The following is a 27,830-nucleotide window of genomic DNA, read 5'->3' on the forward strand; positions in this document are numbered from 1 at the left end:
TCTGGATGCTATTAAACCCAAGTGAAAGGGATGGGATGGTGTTTATTGTTATCTGTTTTCAAAAGCCCTTATAAGAGGAGCTTAAGACAGATTGTGGAAATCCATTAATTCTCTGAAAAAAAAAGGTGTATTACCTTGTATGAAATCACAGGATTTGTTGAAGGGGGATGAATTTAACCTGTAATAGCTTTACCTCAGCTGTGCACATTGTCAGAGCGGTGAGGCTGAAAGACTGCAGCACACAGATAAGACACATGATGCGCGATTGTGAATACAAACCACATGGAAGGACCCCTTTTCTGAATTTACTCTCACCATTTTTGTTTTGTCTGTACTGAGTAAAAATACATACAAATCTATTAGTGTCACCACACATCACTAGCAAGATGAGTCATTAGTTCAACTGCCTAATTACTGTGTGTAATCAGTATGCATTGTTCTTGTGAGTGCAGCATGAACTTGTTTCATTTACTGAACATATCTACTAATTTACATAAGATCACTTGTTGATAAAGCGTAATGGGAAAGCAACATTATGAAATAAATTTAAGAGCTAATCCTCAAATTCAACATAACACAAGTCTCTGGCCACACCAAAAAAAGCGTTCATCTTTAAATCCAGGTTTCTAATACCAAGCAATCCCCTTTTCTCTAAAACCCCAACAATAAGGATCTTAGGAGCTCTACACTTCTCATTTTATGCAGTGAAATCTGATTTCTTTTGGAGAAAGGAATGAAGCAAGATTATCTGAATCTGCCGTCCTCCCTAACCTCTTCACAAAACTGCCCAGATTAGCTAGGAATTAAGTTTCAACCGTTTTATGTGTCTGGTCCACAGGGGGATTATAGTTTTACTCTTTTATTTTTTTTACCTCCCAATTTCACTATAAGGGCCCGACACGCCGTTGTGGAGAAAGGAGAAGCAGAGGAGCAGCTGAACCTGAACTGTCAGAAAGTGTGTCAATATCCTGTGACCATTGCAGCTTGTGTTTTATTGGAATTTCTTTGGAGATGGATGGACTGATCAGGATAGAGAGACAAAAGTTTCCTTTCACTATTGAAAACATACTGAGCAATTATCCCAACACAAATGGAGACAGACAGTCATGTGGAGCAAGTGGTGCTGGACTAAAAGAGGAAGCATTGAGTCCTGTCCGAGGCCAGACAGAGGCGGTTCATCATACCTGCCTGTGCTGCTGCTACTGCTCCCACTGTGGAGACATTTACCAGACTGATTTCATTCATGAAGGTAAGACCAAACCCATCCTCTTAATGAGAAGAGTCACTTCTGTTGACACGTTTACCTAAAATCATATCTCCTCCCTGCAGCCTGTCAGTACGGATGGTCCCCAGCGATGCTCACAGACCCATGCAGGCTAGGAGATGCTCACAGGGAGGAGCAGTACCCCGGTCAGGTGCAGAGGAGGACCAGACGCCATCGCACTATTTTCACAGAGGAGCAGCTGGATGCACTGGAGGAGCTTTTCCTGCAGAACCAGTATCCAGATGTGACCACAAGAGAGAAACTAGCACAGCACACTCACTTAAGGGAAGAAAGAGTAGAGGTAAGACTGTCAAATTCAGCCTCTCAACAAATAATAGTCATGTTTTCACAGTGATACAGGGACTGCTCCAACAAGTATTAATATGATAGCACTGAATTTCACTTAAGCTCTCATCAGTTTGACATATTTTAATTGTATGACTGTGTTGATAATGATGTCCAATGCTGTTATTTATTTGAATGTAAATACACAATGTGCAAAATAAAAAAATCGGAACTAAATAACATGACCTTTTTTCTATCGGTAGGTTTGGTTTAAAAACCGAAGAGCAAAATGGAGGCGTCAGAAAAGACTATCATTTTGTGTGGGGAACACAGAAAACTAAATTTTGTACTGTAGCCTATATATGGACCACAAAACTGAAAGTGTGTGTGTGTGTGTGTGTGTGTGTGTGTGTGTGTGTGTGTGTGTGTGTGTGTGTGTGTGTGTGTGTGTGTGTGTGTGTGTGTGTGTGTGTGTGTGTGTGTGTGTGTGTGTGAGCTTGAGTTACATACATACAAGATTTTTTTTATTGCTATATAATAGCTATTTTATTGCAAAGAAATTCAATTCTCCAGAAAATAGACAAACGTTTTGTGTCAGTCAGATCATGTGACAGTTTTGTAGCCTATTTGTGAATCTGATTGTTTGAGGGCAAGATCAAAGGACTTGCAGTTTAAGCTCATACTAATCCTGAAAGATAAATCTGGAATCTGGAATTTGTTATTATTTGCACTGATTGTGAAAAAAAGTGTCCTTGCGAACAAATAAAGTTATTTTGAAAGAGGTGGAAGAACTTTTTTTATACAAGCCATAAAACATTGGGGCAAGTTGGGTGTCATACCAATTTAAAAGCTGACATGTAGTGAACACATCAGGTTAGAATTTGATTGTGCTACTGTATTTGAACATCTATATATTATTCTGTGTAGGTGGATAACAGGTATCAGCGTGAAACTCTGGGTATTGCTTGGTAGTTACATAATCTTTAATTAGCAGTATTATTGTTAAAATTGTTATTTTATCTTCATAAAATATTTTATTACTAGTTGTATTATTGTTATGAGAAAAAAAATACAGTACCAGTCAAAAGTTTGGACCCACCTTCTCATTCAATGGTTTTTCTTTATTTTAATTTTTTTCTACATTGTAGATTACGGTATATGTATATATTTAAATTTTCAAGTTCTTATTTTTAAGATCTTAAGTTGATGCCACGAAGGCTGCAATATCATCTATTATCTTTATTTAATGTTTTATTTTCTTTATTTAATGTTTCATTATCTTTATTTAATGTTTTATTATCTTTATTTAATGTTTTATTTTCTTTATTTAATGTTTCATTCTCTTTATTTAATGTTTTATTTTCTTTATTTAATGTTTTATTCTCTTTATTTAATGTTTTATTTTCTTTATTTAATGTTTCATTCTCTTTATTTAATGTTTTATTTTCTTTATTTAATGTTTTACTTTCTTTATTTAATTTTTCATTATCTTTATTTAATGTTTTATTCTCTTTATTTGATGTTTTATTTTCTTTATTTAATATTTCATTCTCTTTATTTAATGATTTTATTACCGCTGCTGCGGTGCGGCTTTGTAGTTTACTAAGTCTACTAAAACATGTTGGCAGAGCGCCGTGTACCACACAAAACCGCTTCGAGGTCAGTAAACACAACCAGAATTAATCCATATATAAAGCGCTCCGGATTATAAGGCGCACTGTCGTTTTTTGAGAAAATTAAAGGCTTTTAAGTGCGCCTTATAGTGCGGAAAATACGGTAATATTGAAGACATCCAAACTATGAAGGAACACATATGGAATTATGTGGTAAACAAACAAATGCTCAACAAACCAGAATATGTTTTATATTTTAGATTCTTCAAAGTAGTTGAATGAGAAGGTGTGTCCAAACTTTTGACTGGTACTGTATGCAAACATGTATTTAATAAAACATAACCACAGATTCCTTTACAAATGGTAATACCAGTGCTGCATTCTCCAGTGAAAAACAGAAAGAAAAACACTTAGTTTTAAATATTAGGATTACACTTTACTGTTAAAGTTAACCAAGAGGTCTTTAATTATCCTCCCATCCCCACCTTCAAATATCATTATCATCATAATAATGATTATCATTAATAATATTATTTAACCGGAAATGTTCTTTCTCCTTTATACTGAAAATTTCCTGAGAGGCCGTAAACTTCCGGTGACGTCATCATTCAGCCTGCAGCCTCTGCGTGTTACCTTGTTTGCACGCAGTTCTGAAGTTAGCCCACGGTAACAAGCGTCAGCTAGCTTAGCTAACAGGTTAACGTAACAGTGAGTGACGTTCGCGTAGTCTTAAATGTCTGGGTACAAACTGTATGCTCTAAACACTTAAACGGTGTTTCTCAGGTACTAAAGCCGTTTTCCGTTTCAATCCAGTCGCAGTTTTTCGTTGAAGCTAACCCGTTAGCCTAGGAGCTAGCAGGCTAACAGGCTCTACAATGGAGGGCAGCGCCAGCGTGAGGAGAGCCTTGTCCGGGACTCTCGTCCCTGTAACGGTACAAACAATGGCTCTGCTACAACAACAACCCGAAGACAACGACAAGGGGAAGCTGCAGAGAAAGGTCCTCGACGAAGAGGAGTACATTGAGGTAGATATATGACGGACAACAAGACAGAAAAGCATCCATGAAAATACCAGATTCAGTGAAACAGATGTACCTGAGATAAACATTGTTCTTCGTTGTTTGATGTCGTACCAACATTATCTGTCATTGTCTTCCATTTTACAAAGTCAAATAAACCCAACTGTCTACTTCCAACAGAGTTTAGAAAAGATCATCCAGAGGGACTTCTTCCCAGATGTGACTAAATTGCAGGCGCAGAAGGACTATCTGGAGGCGGAGGAGACTGGTGACCTAGAAAGAATGAGAGAGATATCCATCCGATATGGATCATCCTTGACTAAATCTACACCACGATCTTCTGCACCCTGTGAGTAGTATGAGTAGTGAGTTTTTATTTGTGTTGTTATACCTTATTTACAACATAAAATATTCCTTCTGAATGATCTTCACGTCTATTTTTTCCCCATTTTCCCCCTCTTTGTATGTAAGATGTGACACCAGCAAGCTTTGAGACACCAGTCGGCCACTCAGGGTCTCCCTCCTCCACTCATGGCAGTAAAGGCTTAGAAGGGGGTAAGTATCTATTTTATTAAGATGAAGATGAACAGAACAGATAACACAGCAATGTTCTGCTCTTTATTTCTGTGTTAATATGAAGCCGGATCTGTGTCCCATGATACTCACAAGTAGATTAACCCTATTTCTATTGATGTTGTATTTATAGACAGCAAAGATGATGACAAGGAAGAGAGAGAGCTTCCCTCTCTGGATCGCTTCCTTGCTAAAAATACCAGTGAGGATAATGCATCATTCGAGCAGATAATGGATCTGGCAGATGACAAGGACAAGCTGAGGCACTCTTGGTTATATGAGGCCGAGGCTGAATACAAACAGGTATGTGTGTGCAGAGTTAAACTCATGAATTCATTTTAAAGCAGAGGAATGATTATGTTTGGATTACAGGTGTGCTGGGTGTAGAATTATTATAATTTGGATCAAAATTAGATTTTGTGTACATTCTTTGACCAAATTGGTGCATGTTATGTTTATGTCAGATTAAAGTTTGTAGCTTACTCCTGCAGGCAAAACCACATCTTTGATGGTAATGAGGGTTTAATGATTTTGTTTGCAGTTGATAACTGTCAGACAATTATTAAAGTATTGGTTCACCCATAGACTACATTGAAAACACTTCTGATATTTTTTCAGCGCCACGAAGAGAACCTTGCTTTACCATCAGCAGAAAAAGCAGCACTTGAATGTGTCAAAGCTGGACTTGAGACATGGGAGTACAAAGCAAAGAATGCCTTGATGTATTATCCAGAGGGTAAGAACTTGGATTGAATTTCCTTCTTTTCTTAATGTGACATTTATCCCTATTTGAGGCATGTAATTAATGAGATTTTGCTTTGAGAGAAACTTAGATTTTTATGTGTTTTCCCTTTTATTTTTTAAATCAGGTGTTAAAGACGATGATGCTCTATTTAAGAAGCCACGGGAGGTAGTTCACCAGAACACACGCTTTGCTGGAGACCCATTCAGCAAAGCTCTCAACAAAAGCCAGATTCAGCAGGCTGCAGCCCTCAATGCACAGGTACATTTTGAGAATGTATAAAAACATTGATGTTGTTTTGTGTTGGCCTATGTGTGCCCCATACTTGGCAGTCTATTCTTCAGTTGAGTAAAAGTGTTAATTCATGAGTGATGTAGCTGATGTATCATGTTTTATGTCCAGTTCAAACAGGGTAAAGTCGGACCTGATGGGAAAGAGCTCATCCCAAATGAATCCCCAACAGTGAACGGATATGGTTTTGAAAGTATGCCATCCCCAGCACCTGGTAAGTGGGTCTCAGTAACAGTCCTGACACAGATCAACCTAAACGTGTGTGCCTTATAAGGCTCATTCAGAAAACCTCTTACATTTGGAGTAGATATCTCAAAGCAGTTTCTGTCCCTTCAGGTGTAGCTGATTCGCCTCTGATGACCTGGGGTGAGATTGAGAGCACCCCATTTCGTCTGGATGGATCGGACAGCCCATATATTGAGAGAAACCATGGTCCATCATTTAAGGTACTGAACCTCCAGCTGTAGCCAACTCTTTGTTATTCATTGATTTTTGTTGTTGTTGTAAAATGTTAACATTGAATATGTGTTTTAAAAGATTCCAGAACCAGGAAGACGAGAGAGGCTGGGTTTAAAGATGGCCAATGAAGCTGCCGCTAAAAACCGTGCAAAGAAACAAGAGGCGTTGCGAAAGGTCACAGAGAACCTTGCAAGGTAAAGATATTTCTCCTCTCGTGATTATATCTGCTTCAACAATTAACAACAACTTACTGCATCTGTCAACTCCTGTCGTTAAAAACAAAAGCTAAGCTTAAATTTTAAATAATTTTAGGCTACTTGTTTCCTTTTTATTAGTGCAGTTGTGAAGGCATTAATACCATTCTTAAGTGACCACATGAACTTTTGTGTTGCAGTCTTACTCCTAAAGGTCTGAGCCCAGCCCTCACCCCCGCCCTGCAGAGGCTCGTAAATCGGACATCTAGCAAATACACGGACAAAGCACTACGAGCAAGTTACACCCCATCGCCCTCACACGGAGTCGCTGGCTGCAAGTCTCCTTTCGGTGGCCCAGCCACTCCCACAGGAACGCCAACACCAAACAAAGCCAAGACGCCGAGCTCTCAGGACCTTACATCACTGACAGACAATCTGCTGCAACTTCCCAAGAGACGGAAAGCCGCAGATTATTTCTAAGTAAGAGAAGCTGTTCTCTGCTGGGATTGTACAAAACAGACATTTTATTATGTGGACTTGATTGTTAACTGTCCAGACCCAATTTTCTCAAATTAAAGAGCACATCTTTCAAGTCGAATGACTGGATGAAGAACTGCACGGAGGACTGAAGAATTTGAAAGAATTTACTATATTTTTGAGTAGAGAGGTTGATATAGATCCCTGCTAAATACAGTGTCCAAATGATATTGTATTACTTAATTATCTTATTTTTATATTTTCTTTTATCCCAATGTAATGTTTCATAGATTTTTGTACAGCTGTTTTCCACTCTGACGAATGTTTGGAATACCTGCCACACAGCAACCAACCCCGCAGCACATGCTTAAATGATGTTAATATATACATATAATCCAGTAGCTGTTTCTGATATTTAATAATTTCATCAAATAGCCATTGACAAGCTCTCCATACATTTTGCCATGACATTTCAGTGTTTGTCTCTGCATCATAGAAATAACTCAAACCCAACGTCGAACAATTATGTTGGTGTTTAAAATGGAAAAATACAAAGCTTCAGTTAGACGGCTCACTGAAATGTAAATAATGAAAGTTTCTCTTTGCCCTATTTTGGAAAAAGAATGTGCATGCAGAGCTGGGCTTGGCATTGTAAATCTGTACAACCTTTTCCTTAAAATCTCAAATAAAACTGGACATGTTTGATAAAAAAAAGTCTACAAAAGAATATAATATATAATAATATAACCATCACATCAGTTATAATAGATCTGTTCTACCTCCTACTGGTGGTTGAACAAAGCTGTGAAAAATACCTTTATGCCTCCTTCTTTCAAGCAAGCTTCAAATGTGTTCAAATAAGTCTGGTATTGTTTTGTTTTTTTTGTTCAGTTTTTTTAAAGCATTAGGGGTACCAGGTCCTCTAGGACTAGATGTATTATCTAAGGAAGTTGTCCTGTTGGGGAAATCAACACACATACACGTACACACATAGCTTGATTTACAACGTCATTGTTCATAGGTCAAAGTGTTTTCATAACAAGGAATGTTATTCAGGGTTGGGTCAGACATAATATTGACTCAGTTGTGGACATTAAACAAGCCTATGGTTTTTGTACAGTGAATGTTTGATATGCATGTTTTATGTCAAAGACAATGTGCCCATTTTAATTTGGATCCTGTCACAATAGCAGTTTAAGGAAAGGTTTACATTTAGTTAAATCTGTCTTAAAACTATACCTGCATGACCATTATGTACATGACAGTTTATGGTATGAACATTGTTTCTAACATACCACAGCATGTGTGCAATGTGCTGCAATTAGAGCCGAAAACCGATGTTAAGATATTGGATATATTTTCCGATATGATAACAAAAGTAATCCATAAAATTCCCTCAAAGACACTTGTTATGATAATTGTCGTCTTGGAGTTTGACCCATAGGTTATTTCACAAGTTCAAATCAGAATCAGAAGCTTTATTGCCAAGTACGTTTGGATAGGTGATTTATTGGTGCCTACAGAAAAACAGTACAATAATATAATATATAATTTAATAATAGAAATATGAAAATGCACAATAAAATAAGGTAAACAGATAACTGTTAAAAAAGTATATAATTAGTATAAAGTGTATATTAATGAATAAAAGAGTCACAGAGGGTCCCAGGCTTTATTGAAAAGGTCGGATTGTCCCAGGAAGTGAAGGAAGACTATGAAAATAAGCAAATTACATTACAAATTACAGCTCCCTCCAGAATCATTGGCACCCTTAGTGAATATGAGCAAAACAGGCTGTGAAAAAATGTATTTGCTGTTTATCCTCTTGGTCTTTCACTCAAAATATTCACAAAAATCTTACCTTTTCATTGAAGTAAAATTATTGAAAGAAAAAAAAAATGACATTAAATAAATATTTTTCTCCAAAACGTGTGCCAAAATTATTGGCACCCCTAGACAATCTCATGAATAAAATCTAACTGAAGTATAATTCCAGTCATATTTTACATTTTTAAGTTCACCTGTTTGATTAGGAACTCTTAAGTGGTCAACCATGACTTCCTGTTTCACTGGGGTATAAATATTAGGTGAGACAGGCCAAATTCCCTTAGTCATTCATCACTATGGGAAAGCCGAGAACATAGTGACGATGTGCGACGAAAAGTTGTTGAGCTGCACAAATCAGAAAATGGATATAAGAAAATATCTAAACAGTTGAAAATACCCATTTCCAAAAGAATTGGCAAAAGAATCTCCAAGGATCACAGCTGGAAAATTGCAGAGATTAGTTGAGTCTTGGGGTCAGAAAGTCTCCAAAACTACCATCAGACGCCACCTACATCACCACAAGTTGTTTGGGAGGGTTGCCAGAAAAAAAACCTCTGCTGTCAATCAACAACAAACTAAAGTGCCCATAGTTTGCCAAATGTTACTGGGACTTTCAATGGGACCGGGTTATATGGTCTGATGAGACCAAAATAGAGCTTTTTGGCAACAAACATCAAAGGTGGGTTTGGCATAGACAGAAAGAAAGCCATACAGAGAAGCGCCTCATACCCACTGTGAAGTATGGTGACGGGTCTTTGATGTTGTGGGGCTGTTTTTCTTCCAAAGGCCCTGGACGTCTTGTTAGGATACATGGTGTCATGGACTCCATCAAATACCAGCAGATATTAAATGAAAACCTAACAGCCTCTGCCAGGAAGCTTAAAATGGGCCGTGGTTGGACCTTCCAGCAGGACAATGATCCGAAGCACACCTCAAAATCTACACAAAAATGGTTCCCCGACCACAGAATAAAGGTTTTGCCATGGCCATCACAGTCCCCCGACCTTAACCCCATAGAAAATCTGTGGGATGAGCTGAAGAGGAGAGTCCACAAGCGTCGACCTCGGAATCTGAAGGATGTGGAGAGATTCTGCATGGAGGACTGGTCTCAGATCCAGTGCCATGCGTCCACCAACCTCATCACGCATTATAGGAGAAGACTCTGTTATCTTGGCAAAGGGAGGATGCACAAAATATTAAATGAAGGGGTGCCAATAATTGTGGCACATATATTTTTGAGAAAAATATTTGTTTCATGATAAGAATTTAATGTTTCTTTCAATTTTTTATTTTAATTTTATTGTATGTGTATTTATTATCTGTTTCTATGTAGTTGAGCTGCTGCAACACCCGAATTTTCCCCATGGGGATCAATAAAGGAATATAATAATAATAATTATGTTACTTCAGTTAAAGGTTAGATTTTTGTGAATATTTTGAATGAAAGATCATGAGGATAAACAATAAAGACGTTTTTTTTTCGCATCTCGTTTTGCTCATTTTTTACTAAAGGGTGCCAATACTTCTGGAGGGCACTGTATATAACATCCCGGGTGGGAAATGCATATTTATGCAATTTTAGAATAAAGATTTCCCAAAAGAGAAATCTCATCCCATGACTGTTCTAGTGAAAAACTTTAATTGGCTTTGTTTTAGAATAAATCTCCGATTAACCGGATGATAAGATTTCACGTTAATTTATGACGTCGAGGTCAACTTTGTTGTCGTATAATTAGCCTTTTTTTAATTGGTAAAATCAGACTTCATTAAAGTCTCCTGATGTGCGCAACCAACTGAAAGCAAACCGCCGCTGTGCGCCAACGGCTCGCGTTATGCTGTTTGATCAACTGCGTGTCGTTGCCATCCTCTCCCTGGTAACATGTTGGAATCATCTCATTAGAATCCCAACGGACACACACACACACACACACACACACACACACACACACACACACACACACACACACACACACACACACACACACACACACACACACACACACACACACATACGGGTTTTCGCGTGTCACTCTGGGTAGCCCCGCCCCCACGGTCCCTCCAGCTGACAGCCTGTGTTGAATGTTTGGGATTGTTGTGATGGGAGGCGGCGGCCATCTTGGATCAGTGGCGCTCCGCACAGAGCAGAGGACGGAGGACGTAAACGGAGGAGCCAGTTAGCTTGACGTTAGCCTCTCCGCGAGATTAACCACGATCTGTGTCTGCTGTCGTGGTGCGACGATGCTTCATAGCTGTTGTTCTCCGTTAAATGCCACTTTGAGTGCATGAACAATGTGTATAAACTGTGTTAAAGGCTTCACGTTATAGCTCCGGAGAGGAGGAGGAGGGCGGCGGCGGCGGCGGTGCAGATCCTCCGTATATTGTTTAAGATTTCTGGATAGAGGAGTTACTATGAATGGAGGATAAATGTTGCCAAAGGCTGACAGCAGCAGTTTCGTCCTCTTCTCTCTCCTCTTCGTCCTCACGTTAACGGACCCACCACGGACAGGTAAATACATCCACGGTGTGTGTGTGTGTGTCTCTTAGCGTTTGTTCCCGTGCAGCTCGACTTGGAGGTGAGAGAAACAGAGAGAAACAGAGAGAAACAGAGATTACAGCAGAGAGGCCCGCTGGAGGAACCGGGGACTCGAGTGTTTCTTTAAGCCGCTGCCGTGCTACTGCTGGACGGCGTGGCGGACAGCCTTCCTGCTGCACCTGTGGCAGTGAAGGGACATTTAAGAAGTGGGCAAATGACAACCTCTTAAACCACTTAAAGATTTATACAGTCTAAAAGAACCACATTATATTCAAAAAGTGTTTGTTTTATCTCCTTTATCAGCTATTTTGACACTTAATAATCCAGCTGTATTGAGAAATGATGTTATACACATTTAATGTAAACGCCTATTTTAAAAGGTGGGTATCTTTACAGGCACTTTAACCCGGGTGTGAGTCTGCTTAGACGTGATGCTGTATCATTTATTTGAAATGCATGTCAGATATTCATGCTCCTGCATCACAAAAGCTGTCTCTCTTTGACTCATCCTTTAGCAACACAGTCAAATATTCCAGTGCTGAACAACACAGTAATGTAATCGGCATTACGCTCTCCTAAAGATGCTTTTGTTGTGTGTGTGTTCAACGCGTACTGCAGACACAATCTGATTTATATAAAACATTTAAAAAAAAATCCCTTAAAAGCTAATACATAGGGTTAATGTTTGTTTATTAATAATATAGCCACATACAAAACATTAATGGCACACTGTTGTCCTCCTCAGGTGGTACAGTCTGTCACAAAATGCCAGGTTTCAATGATCAAACAGGAAAATGATTTCAAACAATTTGTCTCAATAGAAAGCCTGAACTCGTGCTTTGATGGCAAACACTTGCATAGCCTTTGCTGGACTCCTTTAAGCAGCAAGATCATAAAATCATATTGTGGTTCCCTGTAGGCCTGATCTTGTGATCCTGCCAAACGTGTGGATTGGAGAAGCTAAAGATAAAATCATACAGCAACACATAGCTTCCATGTAACAGTTTGCACATACACACAGGCCACACACGCCTTCCGACAATGGCGACGTATTGCACAACCCCTAATGGCCGACATCCTAGACTACCTGTTAGTGTTGAGAATCTTAACGGACAAAGGCAGGAATTAATGTTTATAATGGTTTAGTCTCTGGGGACCCTGAACCATCTACTGTTATCAGTTCAGGTCCTGAATAAACACATTATTGTTTAGGGTTATAAAAAGGAGTGCCCGGCGCTCACGGAACAAGTAACCCTGCATACTTCTTATAGTTAATTTGTGTTTGGTTCTTGGGCAAATAGGCAATTGATCTGTACTCAATTATAGAGTGTAATCAACTGTATCAATCTGGTTTAAGGGGAATTCAATATTCTCTGAATGAACTCTGAATACCTTTTTGTTTCGAATAACTTGAGGGAAAAGTGAAGGTTATCTTCTGTCCATATATTAGCCTTGGGCTTAATGCTTTTGAAAAGGGTATTGTCCTCTGTTTGAAACCACTCTTTGGTTGTTTGGTGGATAGTGTGGCCTTCATGCCAAGCCTTCCACAGGCGGGGACTCACTAATCGTATTTTGCACAGGCGATGTAACAGCGGGTGTGTTTTTGTAGAGCATGCTGGTGCACATCAAGTGCATGCTTCCTAAAGCTTGATGCCCACATGACTTGGACTTAAGAGTAATCCAGTTTGCTGGAACATAATTCAATTAAAAGTGTTTGAGCTGGTGTGAGCATGGAACCTTTTCCTGTCGCACAGGTAGACTTGAGCCATCTCACAGTGTCTGAATCTGACAGCATCTTCTGCTGCTGATTTGCAAAGGTACATGCATCATAAAATGAATTGGCCTTTAAATGGCCCTTTGGTTAGCCTTCAGTTTTGTACAACCAGTTATGGATATATGCCAGTGAGCCGGGCAACATTAAAATGTCAATAAATTTAATGTAGTCGGCCTTTATATACACTCCATCCAAAGGAGAATGAAACTTGTTGGAGTTGCTTTTAATTAGAATTATGATTAGAATTCCTTTTAGCATCCACGTAAGTTTCACATGCAGATAATGTGTCTTCGTAGGTTGCTCATGCATGTATGTTTTACATTACGTTACACAATATTGCGATCGCATGTGATAAATGTTAACGGAAATGGTTATGATCATATCCACACCGCCGTGGCTCTGGGGTTAGCACATGTGCATGTCCTGTGGGTGCTTCAGGGGCTTCAGCTCCCACACTACAGAGACATGCAAAGCACATGATCGTGAATGCATTGTCATGTGTTTCCCGACAAAGCCCTAAGAAAGAGCACCAGGCTTTGAAGCAAATATTACATATTGGGTCCAAAAATACTTATTTCGAAAGACTTACTTTGGGGAAAAACGTAGCTTTCAACTAACTTAGTGGATCATTTATTTTGAGGTAAATCAACTTCCCAGTAGGAACTCTTGAATAGCCCATTTAAAATCATTAGATGAAAAGTAAAAAAATGCACTAATGGTCGAATCCAAAGTTGTTTTCCTTCCTCTCTGAATGTGAATGAGGCCAAGAACGAGGCAGATCTGGCTTTAGTTTTTGGTTCTAATGCTCAGTAGATAGGCGTTCGACTGAACTAAGCTTCTTCAATACGGCTCTAAACAATTCAAAACAACCAGTCCACTGAACTTTGTTTGTCGTCTGTTTGACTGAATGAACTGTCTGTGTTACACTGGCAGCTGGTTTATCACTATCTGTTCAGCACAAAGCAGTTGGCTGTAGTTCGACTTTAAATAAACATCCTCCGTCAACAGTCAGATGTTTTTGTTCACCTAATCCCTCACTGACGAAGTATACAGTTGGGGTTTACAGTTGGCTTGCAGTGAGCCAAATGGAGAAGACTTAAAGTACAGCCACAGTGATGTACATTATTTTAAAGACCTTTTAAGTGAAGGTTTGAAGTTGACTTGTCGGAAACCCTCTTGTTGTTGATTTGAGAGTAAGGGATATTATTATCAGGCTAGATAAGGGTTCCACTGATTAGTGAATTCAAGAGTTTTCTTAAAATCCTCTTTGATACAGAGTGCATTTACAACATTTAGTTTTAGACGTTGGCTATACCTACAGTGTGTTTTTCTTTCTAAAGGCACAAGGTCCAGTCATATGTGTATTTTCCAACTTCTAACTGGAAGCAGTAATTTTGCTAAGGACAAACTAGTTTACTTACAGCAAAGAGGTGTTCATTGGCTCAATTAAAAGCCTTTAATTCATACTTACAACATAACTATAATCCTTGGGTCGGCTATTGGATTGAAATGGGAGAAAAATGATCCACCAATAAGGAAAGTGTTAAATATGTTGTTTTTGATAGACCTTTTCACCTTTGCCACTGAAACATTTTTGCAACATCTATCTTATGTTGCTGTCCTGTATTGAGCTGTTGAAAGTGTATGTGAACGAAATGAAAATATCAGAGGTGGAAAATGCCAGTGTTACAGGGAAGAGAGATTTCAGTCTGACTGACAACATGTCTGAAACCTGAGTCTGTCTATATATCCCACCAGCTGCCTTCAGAGAGATTTGGGTTATTTATGCTATAGGTCTGTAAAGATCATACTTTTTTATCACTGCGACACTAGAAATAACCAGTAATAACACTTTCTCCTTATAGGGTAAAACCCAGTGCTACAGTGCTGTATTCAAGAGGAAGTCTTTTTCCCGTTTTTAGTGTTGACGTTGTCATATTGGTACTGAAAAGAATGGAAAATGTCAAGCCTTACGAGTCAACGCACATTTTCATTTCCCCAAAACTGCTTTTTGTTATGCAGGCTGCCCATGTAATAATTTGCAAACCCAACAGCTATGTTTTTGAAGGAAGTTGACCCGCAGTGCGTTCATCCACACGGAATAAAGAAAATATATTGCTTTTTTAAAAGTGAGCTGGTATAAAGAAAGTAAGAAACGAATGTCTGTACCCACTCACTGCTTCTAACAGTGAGCCTCAGTGTTGATGTGAATCATCAGCGGCTGGAGATGATGCAGTGTGCACACAAGGCCAGTTCACTGTGCCGTTATTCTTCAGTGGGACTGAGTTGGGGCAGTCTTACAGTCTTTGTTGTATCTTCCTGTTGGTTATGTAAGAGATGCAGTGTTCACTCATTTGAACACTTGACATCACAAAATCCAAAGCTTGTGAGAGAAATGGCCTCAAGAAGAGAGATGTTTTCCACCTGCTTTGCCACCGCCAGAAAGGCCCCATTTATCATGCATCACTCATTAATTCAGTTATTCCCAGTCAGATGCATTTCCACTGACTTTCGCAAGATACAGTATGTTGCACCATGCATGTGAAGCATGTGCACTAAGTTACATCTGGTTTGTGTGGTTTATTATGACCGATCATCTTCTTCTAGCTCGTCTCAAAACAAAACATTAACTTCCTTGTCCAGTGTGAGCCGTAAATTATCTCTAATGAAGTGTCCCTCCCGACCGAACAAGGAGGGAAAGATGAGATTTCCAGCAGCTGTTTCAGATACTCGATCTCAATCACCCTGAAGTTCATTTAATGTCGAGGGAAGTGCACTTGAACATCAAGCTGTTATAGATACAGGCTTTTTTTAAACTTGGAGATGCCCAAGCTGTGCCTTCAACATGTACCGTCTGATAACCTAAAGCAGAAGAAGCTACCGGTATCTGAATAAATTCAACTCTTGTGAATTTCCCAGCAGCAGTTATTGGGGAAAAAAGAATGAATGCCGATTTGTGCAGGCGGAAAGTCTTCATTCAAACCACAGGCAGCAGAAAGTACAAGCCAGGCGTTTATTTTCTAGTCGTGAGAACCCGCAGATACAGCTTATAAAGAGTCAGCTACATTCTAGATAAACAGTCGCCAGCTGGATTTGGGTTTTGTTTGTTCGCTAGCTTCCCAGTAGGCTTAAATGGCAAAGCAACAAGTCTTATTAAAATATTGAAAACATATGTAGACCATAAAAGTCCTTGGATGTCTTTGTAACATCACCCTGCAGCCACGTACAGGCACATGTGTATAAAATGTGATTTTAAATATTAGATATTATATTTTCCCTTAATTGTGTTATTTTACAAGGCAACTGAAATAAGATTGACTATCACACATGAAAGTCAATAGCTCTTTTTACCGAGTCTATTATTCTGTATGCATTAATTATTAACATCACATTTGGGACACATGGTCTCTAATGTTATCCATCAATTTGACCCATATTAGGGCTTGATGAGATCGATGATAACGCATTCAGTCCGTGGAGACTGAGACGGCTCTGTAATGTGTCTCAACCCCATTAGCATTAACTAAGACAAGTCTGCTGTGTGAGACACCTTTAAGGCAGAGTGAAGGCGATCTGCTATTCAGCATTAAGGTTGGCTTTTTAGGATGTGTTGACTTTGTTAAACACAGACCTCAAGTGTTTTTTCTTATCGTTTATAGCTGTTAATAGTGTTATATAATACCTTTATGAAGCGTTAACTCTCTTAAACTAACAGTTCTCCTTGAGCTTCACTCTGATTAAACATAGTCCAATGGGGAAATAGTTTAAGCATTCAAATACCAGCATATATAAACTGTTTAAAAGACAGTATGCTCACAACATAACTGGTCTATATGTTATGCATGTGAAAGCAGGGGTGAAAACAAAATACTTGTTTAATCATATTATATTAATGTTGTTCCATTGAGCTAACAGTAAGCAGGATGGTGTTCAAAATGAAGTCAATATGACCTGATAAGGCAAGGTTTGTGCCCTTTGTTGTTAAAGTAGAACATAACAAGGTTACATCTGGTGTAATGTGAGATTCCTGTTTTGCAAAATATGATTTGTCATCGTTTTTGAAGGTCTGAACAATTTTTCTTGTTAGGTTGTATTCAAACCAGGGAGAAGCTGCAATTGAAAGATTGGTTTCTTAAAACAAAGCTATTGTTGAGGTTGTACTATTATTGGAAATAGTGGGAAAACCTTTAATTACATCTGTTTTGTTTTTTTAAATAAATCCTTTGTGGGACATTGCCAGATGCTCATATTTGTTTTGTTTTTTAATATCAGGTTAATCATCAATTTGTGAAGCCGTCAGAACTCTTAATAAAGGCTGGTTTTGATCACTGTATTAAAGCTGGGCGTAGGTTGTCGCTCTGGTGTGTCATCCGAGCTGAAAGTCTAGTCTGTGTGGGCTAAAGTCACCTGGGCTGTTTGGTACACAGGTGAAACAATAGTCACTTGAATTAGCACCAAGTATTTTTTCTAAGTAAAAATAGTGTTCCCGTATTTGTCACGTGAGTGGGTGGTCCAGCCTTGTAGGAAAACATAACCACCTGTATCCAAGAACAGATGGTGTAATAAACCCTCTGATGGGCAAGCAACTGGGGACATCACAGAGCACTGACAAATGCCAGATAATTGTTGATAGTATAAATAATAGATATCTTTATAGACAACATAATGAGCAGCACAAACAGGATTCATATTGTCCCATAAAAGACAACACAATGGATTGGATAGTCACTCTATTGTTTCTGTTTGTTTCAGGTCCGCGGGTAGCTCTGGCAAGATTATTGTCAGGTAAGCACGCAGTATATCTTTTAGTGTAGTGGCTGTCTGATCTTTTTGTGAGAATATCTCCACAGTTCCTTCAGTTTGAACCATTGCTGAGCCTTGAATTGTTTCAGATTGTAATAAGAAACCTCCCTTCAAAAACAAAAAGAGGCCTTAAAACACTTGGGATTGTTTACTTCTCTTACTGTTTTGAATTTCTACATTCTTTACAATAGAAGAATCCTCTTATATATTAAACATTATTTTTTAAGAAGCTTATATTATTGTTTTTATTTCCGGAAAACAAGAGCATGACAATTGTTAGAACTTTTTTCACATATGACCAATAACATTTTTGGGACCCATTTGAGTCTGCTTTCAGACAGAGCAGTTCTTTCATCACGCGAGGAAGGCAGATAAATCTTTTAACCACACTTGGTGTGAAGACCCACTTAGCACAGACTGTGCTGCTGAACATACAAAAAGACATTAAATGTGTGTCTGCTGCAGGTCCAAGGCTACACCTCTTTCCAGTTGCCCTAATAACTTAACTGTTACTTGTGTACATGCTAATGAAAGTCTCATTGTTTTATTTTCAATGGACTTTGGTGGACACACAAGTTTCCCTGCACTAGTATAAACATGTTGAGTTACTAGCGGCTATGGGTTTTCTCTGCCAGGATCCCTTTTTACAAGTTATCTTTTTATTTCGTCCTTTCCTCTCTCGGTATATTGAATCGGTTAGTGGGCTATTATGCTGACAAAAAGTGGGTGGAAATTTACTGCTGATTTAGGTGCACTGTCCACCAGAGCGTTTTTATCCTGAGGCTAGCGTATGTTTTTTCCCATGCTACATACGCCATTAGCGTGACAAGGTGCTGAGCGTCTTTTCTGCGCTGCTCATTTGGCGTTTTTTCTTTTTCTGGTCGCTACGAGTCTAAAGAAATTCAATTTCACAATCAAAGTGTAGGAAGGGGCGGGACAAATACAACAAAGATCAACTGTCACATCCAACATGTAGAGCAGGCTAGAAGGGCTGAATAACCACACCAACAATGAAGGAGAAATAAAAAAATTTAAAATGTATCTCATGGGCCTAAATAGACTGGCGGGTCAGTCCGCTTTCCCCAAGTTTTTAAGTGTTCCCGTCCAGATCAAGTAGCTTTTCCCGGCTATTTTACTTCTGCAACCATTCTGTATCATAGCAACCAGACATAACCAAAGCATCTCAGCTGAAAAATCGCTGCGTCTCCAAAGCGCTCTCAAGAGCTCTTAGATGGTCTTTTTCAGGAGGTCGCCTGCTGTTTCCAGCTGAAAAACACTTTAGCCCAAAGTTCATCCCACTGGTGCAGTGATGCTGGTGGTCCCTTTTAGACATTTATTTTGGTCATTTTCTCAGTTTGCACCCAGTTACTATCAAGAAGAACATTGAAAAACAGTTTATTAGTTCTACTACCCCAAATTCACCCCATCACCATTTAAGATCTCTTATTGTATCTACTGCCTTTTAAAAGCATGGCCTCATTGTATCTTCTGCTGGACTCCCAACTTGAAAATGTTTTTTTTCTCTTGTTTGGAAAAGGCTCAGTCACATGCAGGTTTGACCACAGGAGCTCCTCTCTTGTTGTATTTCAGAGCAGCGCTGCAGCCCTGGGCAGTTTGCCTGCCGCAGTGGGAAGATGCAGTGTATCCCGATGTCCTGGCAGTGTGACGGCTGGACAGCATGTGAGGACAAGAGTGACGAGATGGACTGTCCCCGTGAGTATAGCTCTCTTAAGCCCTTTTACACCCACTCTGTTACCTAACACCCATAAACATGATTGATTTCTGGAAAGAGTAGCGAGTACCTTTCACACTTGGGTGATCGGATCACAGCTGGACGGCTCTAAATATAGGTGTGAATGCACACAAAAAGCTTTAAGGATGCAGTGGGATCTAATCAAGGGACATCCAGGGATGTTCAGTGATGCACGTGGACCACATATGAGCAGAAGTAGCCTGTAGTAGTGTGAGAGGTATCGCCTGCACCAAAGGATGAACCAGTCATATTTGTAGTGTTTCAAAACCCCAGACACAGTTCAATCCAGCTGATTTACTTTTACCAAACAGAGGAGGTTTGGGGAAAAAAATAAAAAAATTCCTAATCCACCACAGGGAATCTAAAATCAAGAGCAGCAGCTCTGGACGGACCGCATCAGATGGCGGGGGGGAGGCAGAGTTGAACACTCTTGAGTGGCTGCACATGTGTCTCTGTTTTTGTTTACCGCTCGTTGATCTCTTCAACACTGCATGGATGTTGCAGTGCTAAGCCTGAGACCGAAATCCCATTGTTTTCACCCCCATAAATCCAGAGAGACCTTATCCCCGGATCTCTGACCGCATAATAGGAATTATTGAGGATTGAGTTCAGCATGTGACCTCCACACAGCAGTATGCCTTTGAGTTAACGCTGCAGGCCCGCAACAACACTGTATGCTGAGTGAGCTTTAAACACTACACTCTATTCAATCACCAGTAAAACCACATTTATCGAACATGCATAAAAGCAGAAATTGTTTTCACCCATGAAAGGTACTTAAGTAATGCATATACAGTATATTCTGTATGTTCAGACATTAAAAAGACTTGCATGTATTTACTCATTCCCTGTGTGCCGAGTATCTGTTGTTTCATAGAGGAAAAGGCAAGAAAAACCCAAACAACGCCTGCACATGTCTCAGTGAGGGCTTATTGTCTGCTAAATCAACAGCGCGCATGGAAATCAATGTTCTTGTTTGGGATTAGCTCTTTGTTGAATAACATGTGGAGGTGGAGCAGGCCCTCACACTAATTCCAGATAGAGAAATACCAGGAGAAACTGTTCAAGCTTATGAATTCAACGCAGGTTAAATAGGAAAAAAAGGTATTTTATAGATGTCCATTTGGCTAAAAGCACATTGCAGACTGTGCGAAAGTAAGCCAGGCTGCAAACAAACACCAGTTGCATTCAATAGTATTTTCTAAAGATGGAGAAAGTAAAATTAATTAATCATTTTTTAGTTTTTATAGATTATCAAGATTTCAACACTTAAGTTTACAGTTCATTTTACGTCTTAATTTGGAGGGTGGAGTTTCTCTTTCCTCCTCAAAGCAGAAGAAAGTCCTTCTGCAGTTTTGTTGGATTTATAGTTATTCCTGCTTTTTGTCTGTCCTGTCAATCTCGTTTCACTGAATCAAGGGAACGCTGATTTTATTTTAGTCAATCGCTTTAACAGTGCTGAAAAAGGACATGTAAAACATGAGTTGGATTTCTCCTGTTCCTTTTTTATGTCACTGTTAAAATGTCAGTCCATGTTTCCTTTTTATGTGCAGCTGTTGTTAATGTTGATTTCTGGCTATTCAATACTGTAAACTGTCATTTCTAATAAGACTCCTTCCTTAACACATTTTCTTTCATAAATAAGAGGACAAGTTAAAATAATTGTAGTCAGACGTCAGTCAAACCTCAGTCTCCTTAGAGAAAAGTATTCATTTATGTCTGGGATTATTATTTTTTTTTACAATTGTGAGCTCTAAATGATACTTACTAGAGAATACTATATGCACTGTTTTAATGTTAAAAAAGTAAGGTTCTGCTTTTATCTTCCTCAAATCTGTATTAACTTCTTTGACATTTTGTGGGTTGAAGTCGGTTCTTAAGACACAAGCTTCATGTTTTTAGAGAAAGAAAGAGGAAATGCTGATCAGAAGTAAATACAAAGCTAGACAAAGAGAACTTAGAGGAATATCAGAATAAGTCTGTACACTCTGTGGACATTTATGAATAAATTAACTTATGTATTATTATTTCTAAATGAAAAAGGCCTTTACACACACATGATATAATCGTGGATTTAGCAGATTTATCAAACTATCAGACTAATGAAATTCCTAGTAAGTTGCATCATAGGCGTTTAACAGGTTGCACAACATAAACTGATACGTGCACTGAAAAAAACAAATCCAGAGTTCTTTTTTAACTATACAAATGCCGTCTGTAAAAACTTGTTGACCTTGAGTCATTTTCTTTGCAGCTATAAAGGAGGAGCGGTTTCGTTTTGGTAACGGATACGACCAGGTAGAAGACGTCATTGGTGTGGCTCAGCCTGTGCGCTTCAACAGTAAGCACCTCACTTCACTCTCCCCTGGTAATTGTTGTTCATAATGTAGTTGTTGAATCTGCAATACAAGCATATCTGAACGCACTCTTATATTGTTTGTTTGTTTTATTATATTTTATTGTACATTTTCAAATTTGTATTTTTAGATATGTCTTTATACTCTTGTTCTGTCTATTGTTATGTGCCAATCACCACGTCAAAGGTCTTTGCAAACATGCTTGTTTCTGATTCTGATCATGCGTTTGATGCTTTTACCAACCACAATGTTAAAGTTTGTTTTCCGTCCGTAGAGAAATGCCCCAGTGGATGGCACCACTACGAGAAGACGGCCAGCTGTTACAAAGTGTACCTGAGGAACGAGAACTACTGGCAGGCCGTCGATACTTGTCAGAAAGTCAATGGCTCGCTGGCTACTTTCGTTACCAACGAGGAGCTGCAGTTCATCCTGAAGATCGAGGTGGATTTTGATGACAAAGTCTGTGAGCGCAGAGACCAGTGCAAGTGAGTTTTTACTTTACTGTATCAGTCAAAGCCTTTGATTGTAGGTTGTTTTTAAGAGCTTTACTTAACTGATACTATGAGTGTTTAGTCAGAGTTTCGAGTCGGTACAGTACAGTCATTTACCAGTTGGGTAACTATAGTTCATGTGTAGTTTGTCTGTATTTGTCTTTGTACAGAAATGGCAAACAGCTCTGTCCAAGTCCTGAACACTCCTCTTTCTTTACCTTTTCTTTTGGACTTTATTTACGCAGAAAATAACTGGCTGAACACGCATGATTCAATTATTTCAGAGAAAAGGGACTCAGTCTCAAGATTAAATTCTTTAAGTTAACTTTTCTAGCATATTGAAATCCTACTTTGCCCTGGTTAATTCATGAAACAAGTATACAGTATAAATATACAGTCAAATGTTTAGTGTGTGACTGCAGAGGTGGGGGAGTTATGGTGCTCCGTCACTGGTTGCAGGCCATCTAGTGGCCAAAAGTGGCCATATAAAGTGCTCCATTCTGGTTTATGCATAAAACCTGAAGTGGATCTTTTGAACCAGTACATTTAAACATTGTATTTGTTTTACTTTTTGTTTTTTTTTAAGGTTTTGGGTGGGCTACCAGTATGTGATCACCAATCAGAACCACTCTCTGGAGGGCCGCTGGGAGGTCGCATACAAAGGTAGGAGCTTTATCTGCTATTTTTTAAACACTAGATGCCAACTACTGTTCTGCAACTTGATTGTTGTAATGCTTAAAATGTGTTGTTGTTTTTTTTTCCCCTTCCACAGGGTCCATGCAGGTGTTTCTGCCACCTGAGGGTCTGACCAACTTTGGGGAGGCGTCTCCCACCCAGGACAATGTCTTCTGTGCCCAGCTGCAGCGCTTTCAGATCAAAAGCATGAATGAACGAGGCCTGCACAGCTGGCACGCTGAGAACTGCTACAAGAAGTTCCCATTTCTCTGCAAGAGGAGTATGTGCATATTTTGTCTTCTCCATCAGAAATGTGGACAAACCTTTTAGCTTTGTCACAGTGATATAATGTGTATTTCTTTTTTATCCCGACAGGGCAAACATGCGTGGATATAAAAGACAACGTCGTAAACGAGGGCTACTACTTCACCCCCAAAGGTGACGACCCGTGTTTGAGCTGCACGTGTCATGACGGCGAGCCTGAGATGTGTGTGGCTGCGCTGTGTGAGCGTCCGCAGGGCTGCCAGCACTTTCGCAAGGATCCCAAAGAGTGCTGCAAGTTCACCTGCCTTGACCCAGGTAACGCGACAGCTGCTTCACAGAAATCTTGAGAAATCATTAATCGAGATTTACCCCAAGCGGACCTCCTCACAAATCTACAGTATTTGATTTATTGCAGCATGTGGCAATCTTTCAGTCTCTTTAAGCATAAGAATACTTTTTACTCTGTGTGCAAAATATATATAACTTATTATTTTAAAATTCAATTCAATTTAAAATTCAGTAAAAAAAAGAGTAACATCAGTAGTTTGTTTTCAAATAGTTTAATCAGAATTCCTCTCAGAGCAAGGTGGGAAAAATCAGTGCATTTCTCACACTGATGAGCACCAAAGGGCTCCGCTTGTGATACTCTTGTTTTGTCAGTTTTCTTTTTCTTTCTCCTCAGATGGAAACAGTCTGTTCGACTCGATGGCCAGTGGAATGAGACTGATCGTCAGCTGCATCTCGTCCTTCCTCATCCTCTCTCTGCTGCTCTTCATGGTGCACAGACTCCGTCAGCGGAGACGTGAACGCATCGAAACTCTGATTGGAGGAAACTGTGAGCATTTAGCACTCCACTCTCTGAACAATAATAAGTTGGTCATGTAACTTAAGGCTTTCTCGTCTAAAATTGTCTCAGATAAATTTGATTCAACACATGAGTTTTTATTTAATGTTAAATTGAAGGGCTGCGATACACAAAGCTTAATTTCAAAATTGGCATTTCTCAAAGACTTTAAAAAAAAGATAATATATATAATCCAGATAAACTTTTTCCACTAGAAAAACTGAACATTTTAGGAGCCCCTACACAGAAGTTTGGCGCACCAAGTAATCGACACGCAACGCATTCATATTATTTTCCATCTTAACTGTATACTGCTAAATGCTTTAGTAATAGACAATTTAAGAAATAATAAAGTGCTGTTTTATTTGAAAGAAAAAGTCACAAAGTGAAGTGTTTCCTTAAGAAAAAAAAAACCCAAGTTAAATAGTGCTTTTTAAAACAATCAAACCAAACAATACATTGTGCAGTCCAGTCTTATGGGCTACTGATGTGTTCGAATTAAGGCAAACTGAATTTCTTTCTTTAAATCTCTTCTTAAGACTCTCTGCTTTCTTGTGGCTTTCTCTTAACTGATCCTTCTACTTTTTTCTTGGTACTTAGATTAGTCCTGTAAATGAAAGTTTCTCTAAAAAGGTTGATTTTTGTATTTTAAGTGCAGTTGTTTCACATCATCCTCTGTTTCCATCTGGTTTTTTTTTCTCAGTGCACCACTTTAACCTTGGAAGACGAGTCCCCGGCTTCGACTACGGCCCTGATGCCTTTGGCACCGGCCTCACTCCCCTGCATCTGTCTGATGATGGAGAGGGAGGAGCTTTCCATTTCCAGGAGCCTCCACCACCGTACGCAGCCTATAAGTACCCCGACATCCAGCATCCTGACGACCCCCCTCCTCCGTATGAAGCCTCCATCAACCCAGACAGCCTCCTCTACGTGGACCTCGGTAAGCGCAGAGCCTGTTGTTCGTGTATATCATCACGTACAGAGTGTTCGGCTCTCAACCTCATTTCCTCTCTTTTTATTTCCTGCAGGACATGGGGTTTCCCTGGTGCCGAGCCAGATGAACACCATGGTAGACGGGCTCCAGGCAGCTATTCCCAACGCCTCTGGCCCCGCGACGGACTCGGCTCCGCCCCCTCAGGAGAGGGAGGACTCCATAGATAGCAGCACCCTCCTGGTGGGGCCAGACACCCCGACAGACGGCCACGCCCCTGCTCCCATGCCCGCAGACTGCGCCTCCTCCCTCAGCACCGTCGTATAGGACTGTGGACGGACGGCAGGGAGCTGCATCCGCACATAACCCCGATGGTTGAGGAAGGTCATGAGTGCGTTCTTCTCCGGGAGAGGACGCAGCAGACGGTGGTGTCATGTATCAAAACGCTGACTGCAGGGAGGAGAGATAAAGTTTGTACAGACATAACAGAAGAAGCCATCTTTGAGGTGCAAGGATGCCCTCTTTCTGAAGACTCTTCTGCAGTTGGCCTTTCCGAGTGTTGTTTTTTTTAAAACACTGGCATCTGAGGGAGCAGAGAGGACTGTTTCTATACAGAAGAGAAAAAAAAAAACACTACATTGTGGCTGAAAAGGCTGCACTTTTTTCTTTAAGCATCGACTGAGCAAAGCTTTTTGAAACATCTCAGAGTTGGCCTGATTGGTCGAGAGGCCCCAATGTAAATACCCCTTCAGGTCCGTTTCCCGTCAAATTTGTTATACTTGTGTGTCACAGTCCAGCACAAGAATGACAGACGGACGGTGAAGTCAGCTAATGTTTCTTGTGCGTTTTTGTTTGCATCTTACTGTCCAAACGGACGTATCTGTGTTTGATCTGACGGTCCCCAGGCTACAATAATGTTCCCATCGGCCCTGTTCTCGATTTCTACTCGCTCAGAGAATCTACTGTCCACTCCCTTTCTTATTAGTCTGATACATGAAGCTGTCTTCCAGGTTTATAGCGCGTATTTGCAGCAAAAGTTTTGTAATTCAGAGGTTTAACCTTGCAAGAGAGTACAGTTAGTTTCCTGCTATAGCGGTTTTTATTAGGTAATGCTGACACAAGGCATTGTGTATCAAGGAATGTTGTGGTACTGATAAATATCTGAGTTTGTTATTGTGTTCTTTTTGATGACAATTTATGACTTCAGGCTGTATTCTTGATTGTTTTATTGTGAGATAGACGCAGCCTGAACTCCCTAGTGATCAGCGAGCGCAAGCGACGAAGCTTTTTGAGTGTTGATGTGAAGATTAGGGATGATATTCTGTCATTAAATTTGAGAAAATCAATTTATTTAAGATAGCTGTTCCAATCATGTAGTGGTTTAATCAACATCAACTCTTGGCAGCATAGTTGTGTATTCGCTAACTGAACCATGTTTAGGGATTCAAAGCTCAGTGTTTTGCACGCTCATCCCTCGATTTAATCAGGGTTTGTTTTTTTTGGTTTGTTTTTTTTGTTGCAAAGAAATTTGTTAATTGTCACATTTGGATGCTGCCCCTCCATTCCTGATGTGTTTCTATGTGTGGTTCTCCATGCAATACACCCATTATCTCAGTTTTTGAGGTTCATTTCAGCTTCTGATGAAGATCTCTGACTGTAGCTGTGAGTCTATTTCGGTGTTGAAGGGTCTGTTACCGTCCTTGTTTCTCAGTGGGATTGCAGTAAAAAAAAAAAAAATTGTAATAAAAAGAAAATTGTATATTTGGAACTTCTTAGACCCATTTTATGGCGACACACAAGGATGAATTTTGCAGAGCCAGAAGAAGTTAGATCAGAATCGATCCACAACCACCAGCATTCAAACCGCTATTTTGATCTGCTCGAGCACCAGCTGTAAATGTGTGTCTGACTGACGGTCTGTGTATCTCATGTTTGAGTTTAAAACGTTTATTTATTTTTTTCCCCATTTTTTCTTTTTTTGGGGGGGTATTGACAATCCATAGCTAATTATCCCAGAAACAAAATCGCATCAATTGTGAAAAAATGGCATCTACATGTGCGCGTGTGTGTGTGTGTGTGTGTATAGGAGAAGGTATACATTTTTATTTTTCATCTAAGTTGTTTGGTTCGATTTTATTTTAATTTTTTTAACCTGCTTTTTGGGGCTACAGTGCATGTTTTAATTTGTTGGCATGCTGAGAGATTTTTCTTTTGATGGAAACATTTTTAGCTCAACAGTCTGTCCTGTACAGTAAACTCCTGCATATAGATTAACTTCTCTGTATGCATCCAAAAACCTGCCCGTATCCCAAAAACAGCTGCATTTACGCTGTAGTTCCTGTGCTAGACTATGGTGGTGTGAGAACTAATTTTATTGGGATATGATTTGTTTTATGTATAATACGACAAATGCTACATTTCATTGTCTTTTATTTCATAGCCTTTAAATAAATAAAAAAAAGTGCTTCATTTGCAGGGAGGGCCTTGTGTTTTTCTGAGGTAGATGTACATCTAATGAAATGCCAAATAAATAGCAGCTAAAGGACGACTCATGCGTCAGTGGGTACGAACACAGCGTCATACTGAGCTCCGTTGAGTCTTATCAATCGGGACATTTTAGCTGCTCTGCGAGTCCTGCAGGAAAGTCCTGCGTCTGCAATG

At 39.5% G+C, this 27,830-nt stretch overlaps 3 protein-coding genes across 7 annotated transcripts; all 3 read left to right on the forward strand.

The window, feature by feature from the left end:
• The first annotated feature begins 1,011 nt into the window (after window positions 1–1,011).
• On the forward strand, window positions 1,012–2,521 carry LOC129102807 (homeobox protein goosecoid-2). The gene is made up of 3 exons (XM_054613077.1): window positions 1,012–1,249; window positions 1,330–1,565; window positions 2,477–2,521. The coding sequence occupies exons 1-3, from the start codon at window positions 1,012–1,014 to the stop codon at window positions 2,519–2,521; spliced, it is 519 nt and encodes a 172-aa protein (XP_054469052.1).
• Window positions 2,522–3,795: 1,274 nt separating this feature from the next.
• On the forward strand, window positions 3,796–8,159 carry ess2 (ess-2 splicing factor homolog). Of its 2 annotated transcripts, none has more exons than XM_054612617.1 (11): window positions 3,796–3,870; window positions 3,976–4,187; window positions 4,362–4,530; window positions 4,653–4,736; window positions 4,888–5,057; window positions 5,373–5,490; window positions 5,624–5,757; window positions 5,899–6,001; window positions 6,124–6,233; window positions 6,325–6,440; window positions 6,641–8,159. In XM_054612617.1, the coding sequence occupies exons 2-11, from the start codon at window positions 4,038–4,040 to the stop codon at window positions 6,918–6,920; spliced, it is 1,434 nt and encodes a 477-aa protein (XP_054468592.1). In that variant the 5' UTR covers window positions 3,796–3,870; window positions 3,976–4,037; the 3' UTR covers window positions 6,921–8,159. The 2 variants fall into 2 exon arrangements, with proteins under 2 accessions (XP_054468592.1, XP_054468593.1); XM_054612618.1 differs by having other exon boundaries at window positions 3,810–3,828.
• Window positions 8,160–10,853: 2,694 nt separating this feature from the next.
• Window positions 10,854–27,638, forward strand: dgcr2 (DiGeorge syndrome critical region gene 2). Of its 4 annotated transcripts, none has more exons than XM_054612171.1 (11): window positions 10,854–11,250; window positions 17,804–17,836; window positions 19,445–19,567; window positions 21,862–21,975; window positions 22,239–22,449; window positions 23,042–23,118; window positions 23,228–23,410; window positions 23,506–23,709; window positions 24,077–24,229; window positions 24,942–25,178; window positions 25,267–27,638. In XM_054612171.1, the coding sequence occupies exons 1-11, from the start codon at window positions 11,169–11,171 to the stop codon at window positions 25,494–25,496; spliced, it is 1,647 nt and encodes a 548-aa protein (XP_054468146.1). In that variant the 5' UTR covers window positions 10,854–11,168; the 3' UTR covers window positions 25,497–27,638. The 4 variants fall into 4 exon arrangements, with proteins under 4 accessions (XP_054468146.1, XP_054468148.1, XP_054468149.1 ...); XM_054612173.1 differs by having other exon boundaries at window positions 21,862–21,948; XM_054612174.1 differs by lacking the exon at window positions 17,804–17,836.
• Window positions 27,639–27,830: the final 192 nt, after the last annotated feature.

The sequence above is a fragment of the Anoplopoma fimbria genome, chromosome 14, assembly GCF_027596085.1.
Source record: "Anoplopoma fimbria isolate UVic2021 breed Golden Eagle Sablefish chromosome 14, Afim_UVic_2022, whole genome shotgun sequence".
Lineage (NCBI taxonomy): Eukaryota > Metazoa > Chordata > Actinopteri > Perciformes > Anoplopomatidae > Anoplopoma > Anoplopoma fimbria.

What these genes read in the sequence shown, in the direction of transcription:
- LOC129102807 (XM_054613077.1), top strand. Translation starts at nt 1,012, where the DNA reads ATGGATGGACTGATCAGGATAGAGAGACAAAAGTTTCCTTTCACTATT. An exon ending in GACTGATTTCATTCATGAAG is followed by an intron (nt 1,250 to 1,329) that starts GTAAGACCAAAC and finishes TCCTCCCTGCAG; the next exon opens with CCTGTCAGTACGGATGGTCC. An exon ending in TAAGGGAAGAAAGAGTAGAG is followed by an intron (nt 1,566 to 2,476) that starts GTAAGACTGTCA and finishes TATTCTGTGTAG; the next exon opens with GTGGATAACAGGTATCAGCG.
- dgcr2 (XM_054612171.1), top strand. Translation starts at nt 11,169, where the DNA reads ATGTTGCCAAAGGCTGACAGCAGCAGTTTCGTCCTCTTCTCTCTCCTC. An exon ending in AACGGACCCACCACGGACAG is followed by an intron (nt 11,251 to 17,803) that starts GTAAATACATCC and finishes TGTTTGTTTCAG; the next exon opens with GTCCGCGGGTAGCTCTGGCA. An exon ending in TGACGAGATGGACTGTCCCC is followed by an intron (nt 19,568 to 21,861) that starts GTGAGTATAGCT and finishes TTTTCTTTGCAG; the next exon opens with CTATAAAGGAGGAGCGGTTT.
- ess2 (XM_054612617.1), top strand. Translation starts at nt 4,038, where the DNA reads ATGGAGGGCAGCGCCAGCGTGAGGAGAGCCTTGTCCGGGACTCTCGTC. An exon ending in CTGCAGCCCTCAATGCACAG is followed by an intron (nt 5,758 to 5,898) that starts GTACATTTTGAG and finishes TTTTATGTCCAG; the next exon opens with TTCAAACAGGGTAAAGTCGG. An exon ending in TATGCCATCCCCAGCACCTG is followed by an intron (nt 6,002 to 6,123) that starts GTAAGTGGGTCT and finishes CTGTCCCTTCAG; the next exon opens with GTGTAGCTGATTCGCCTCTG.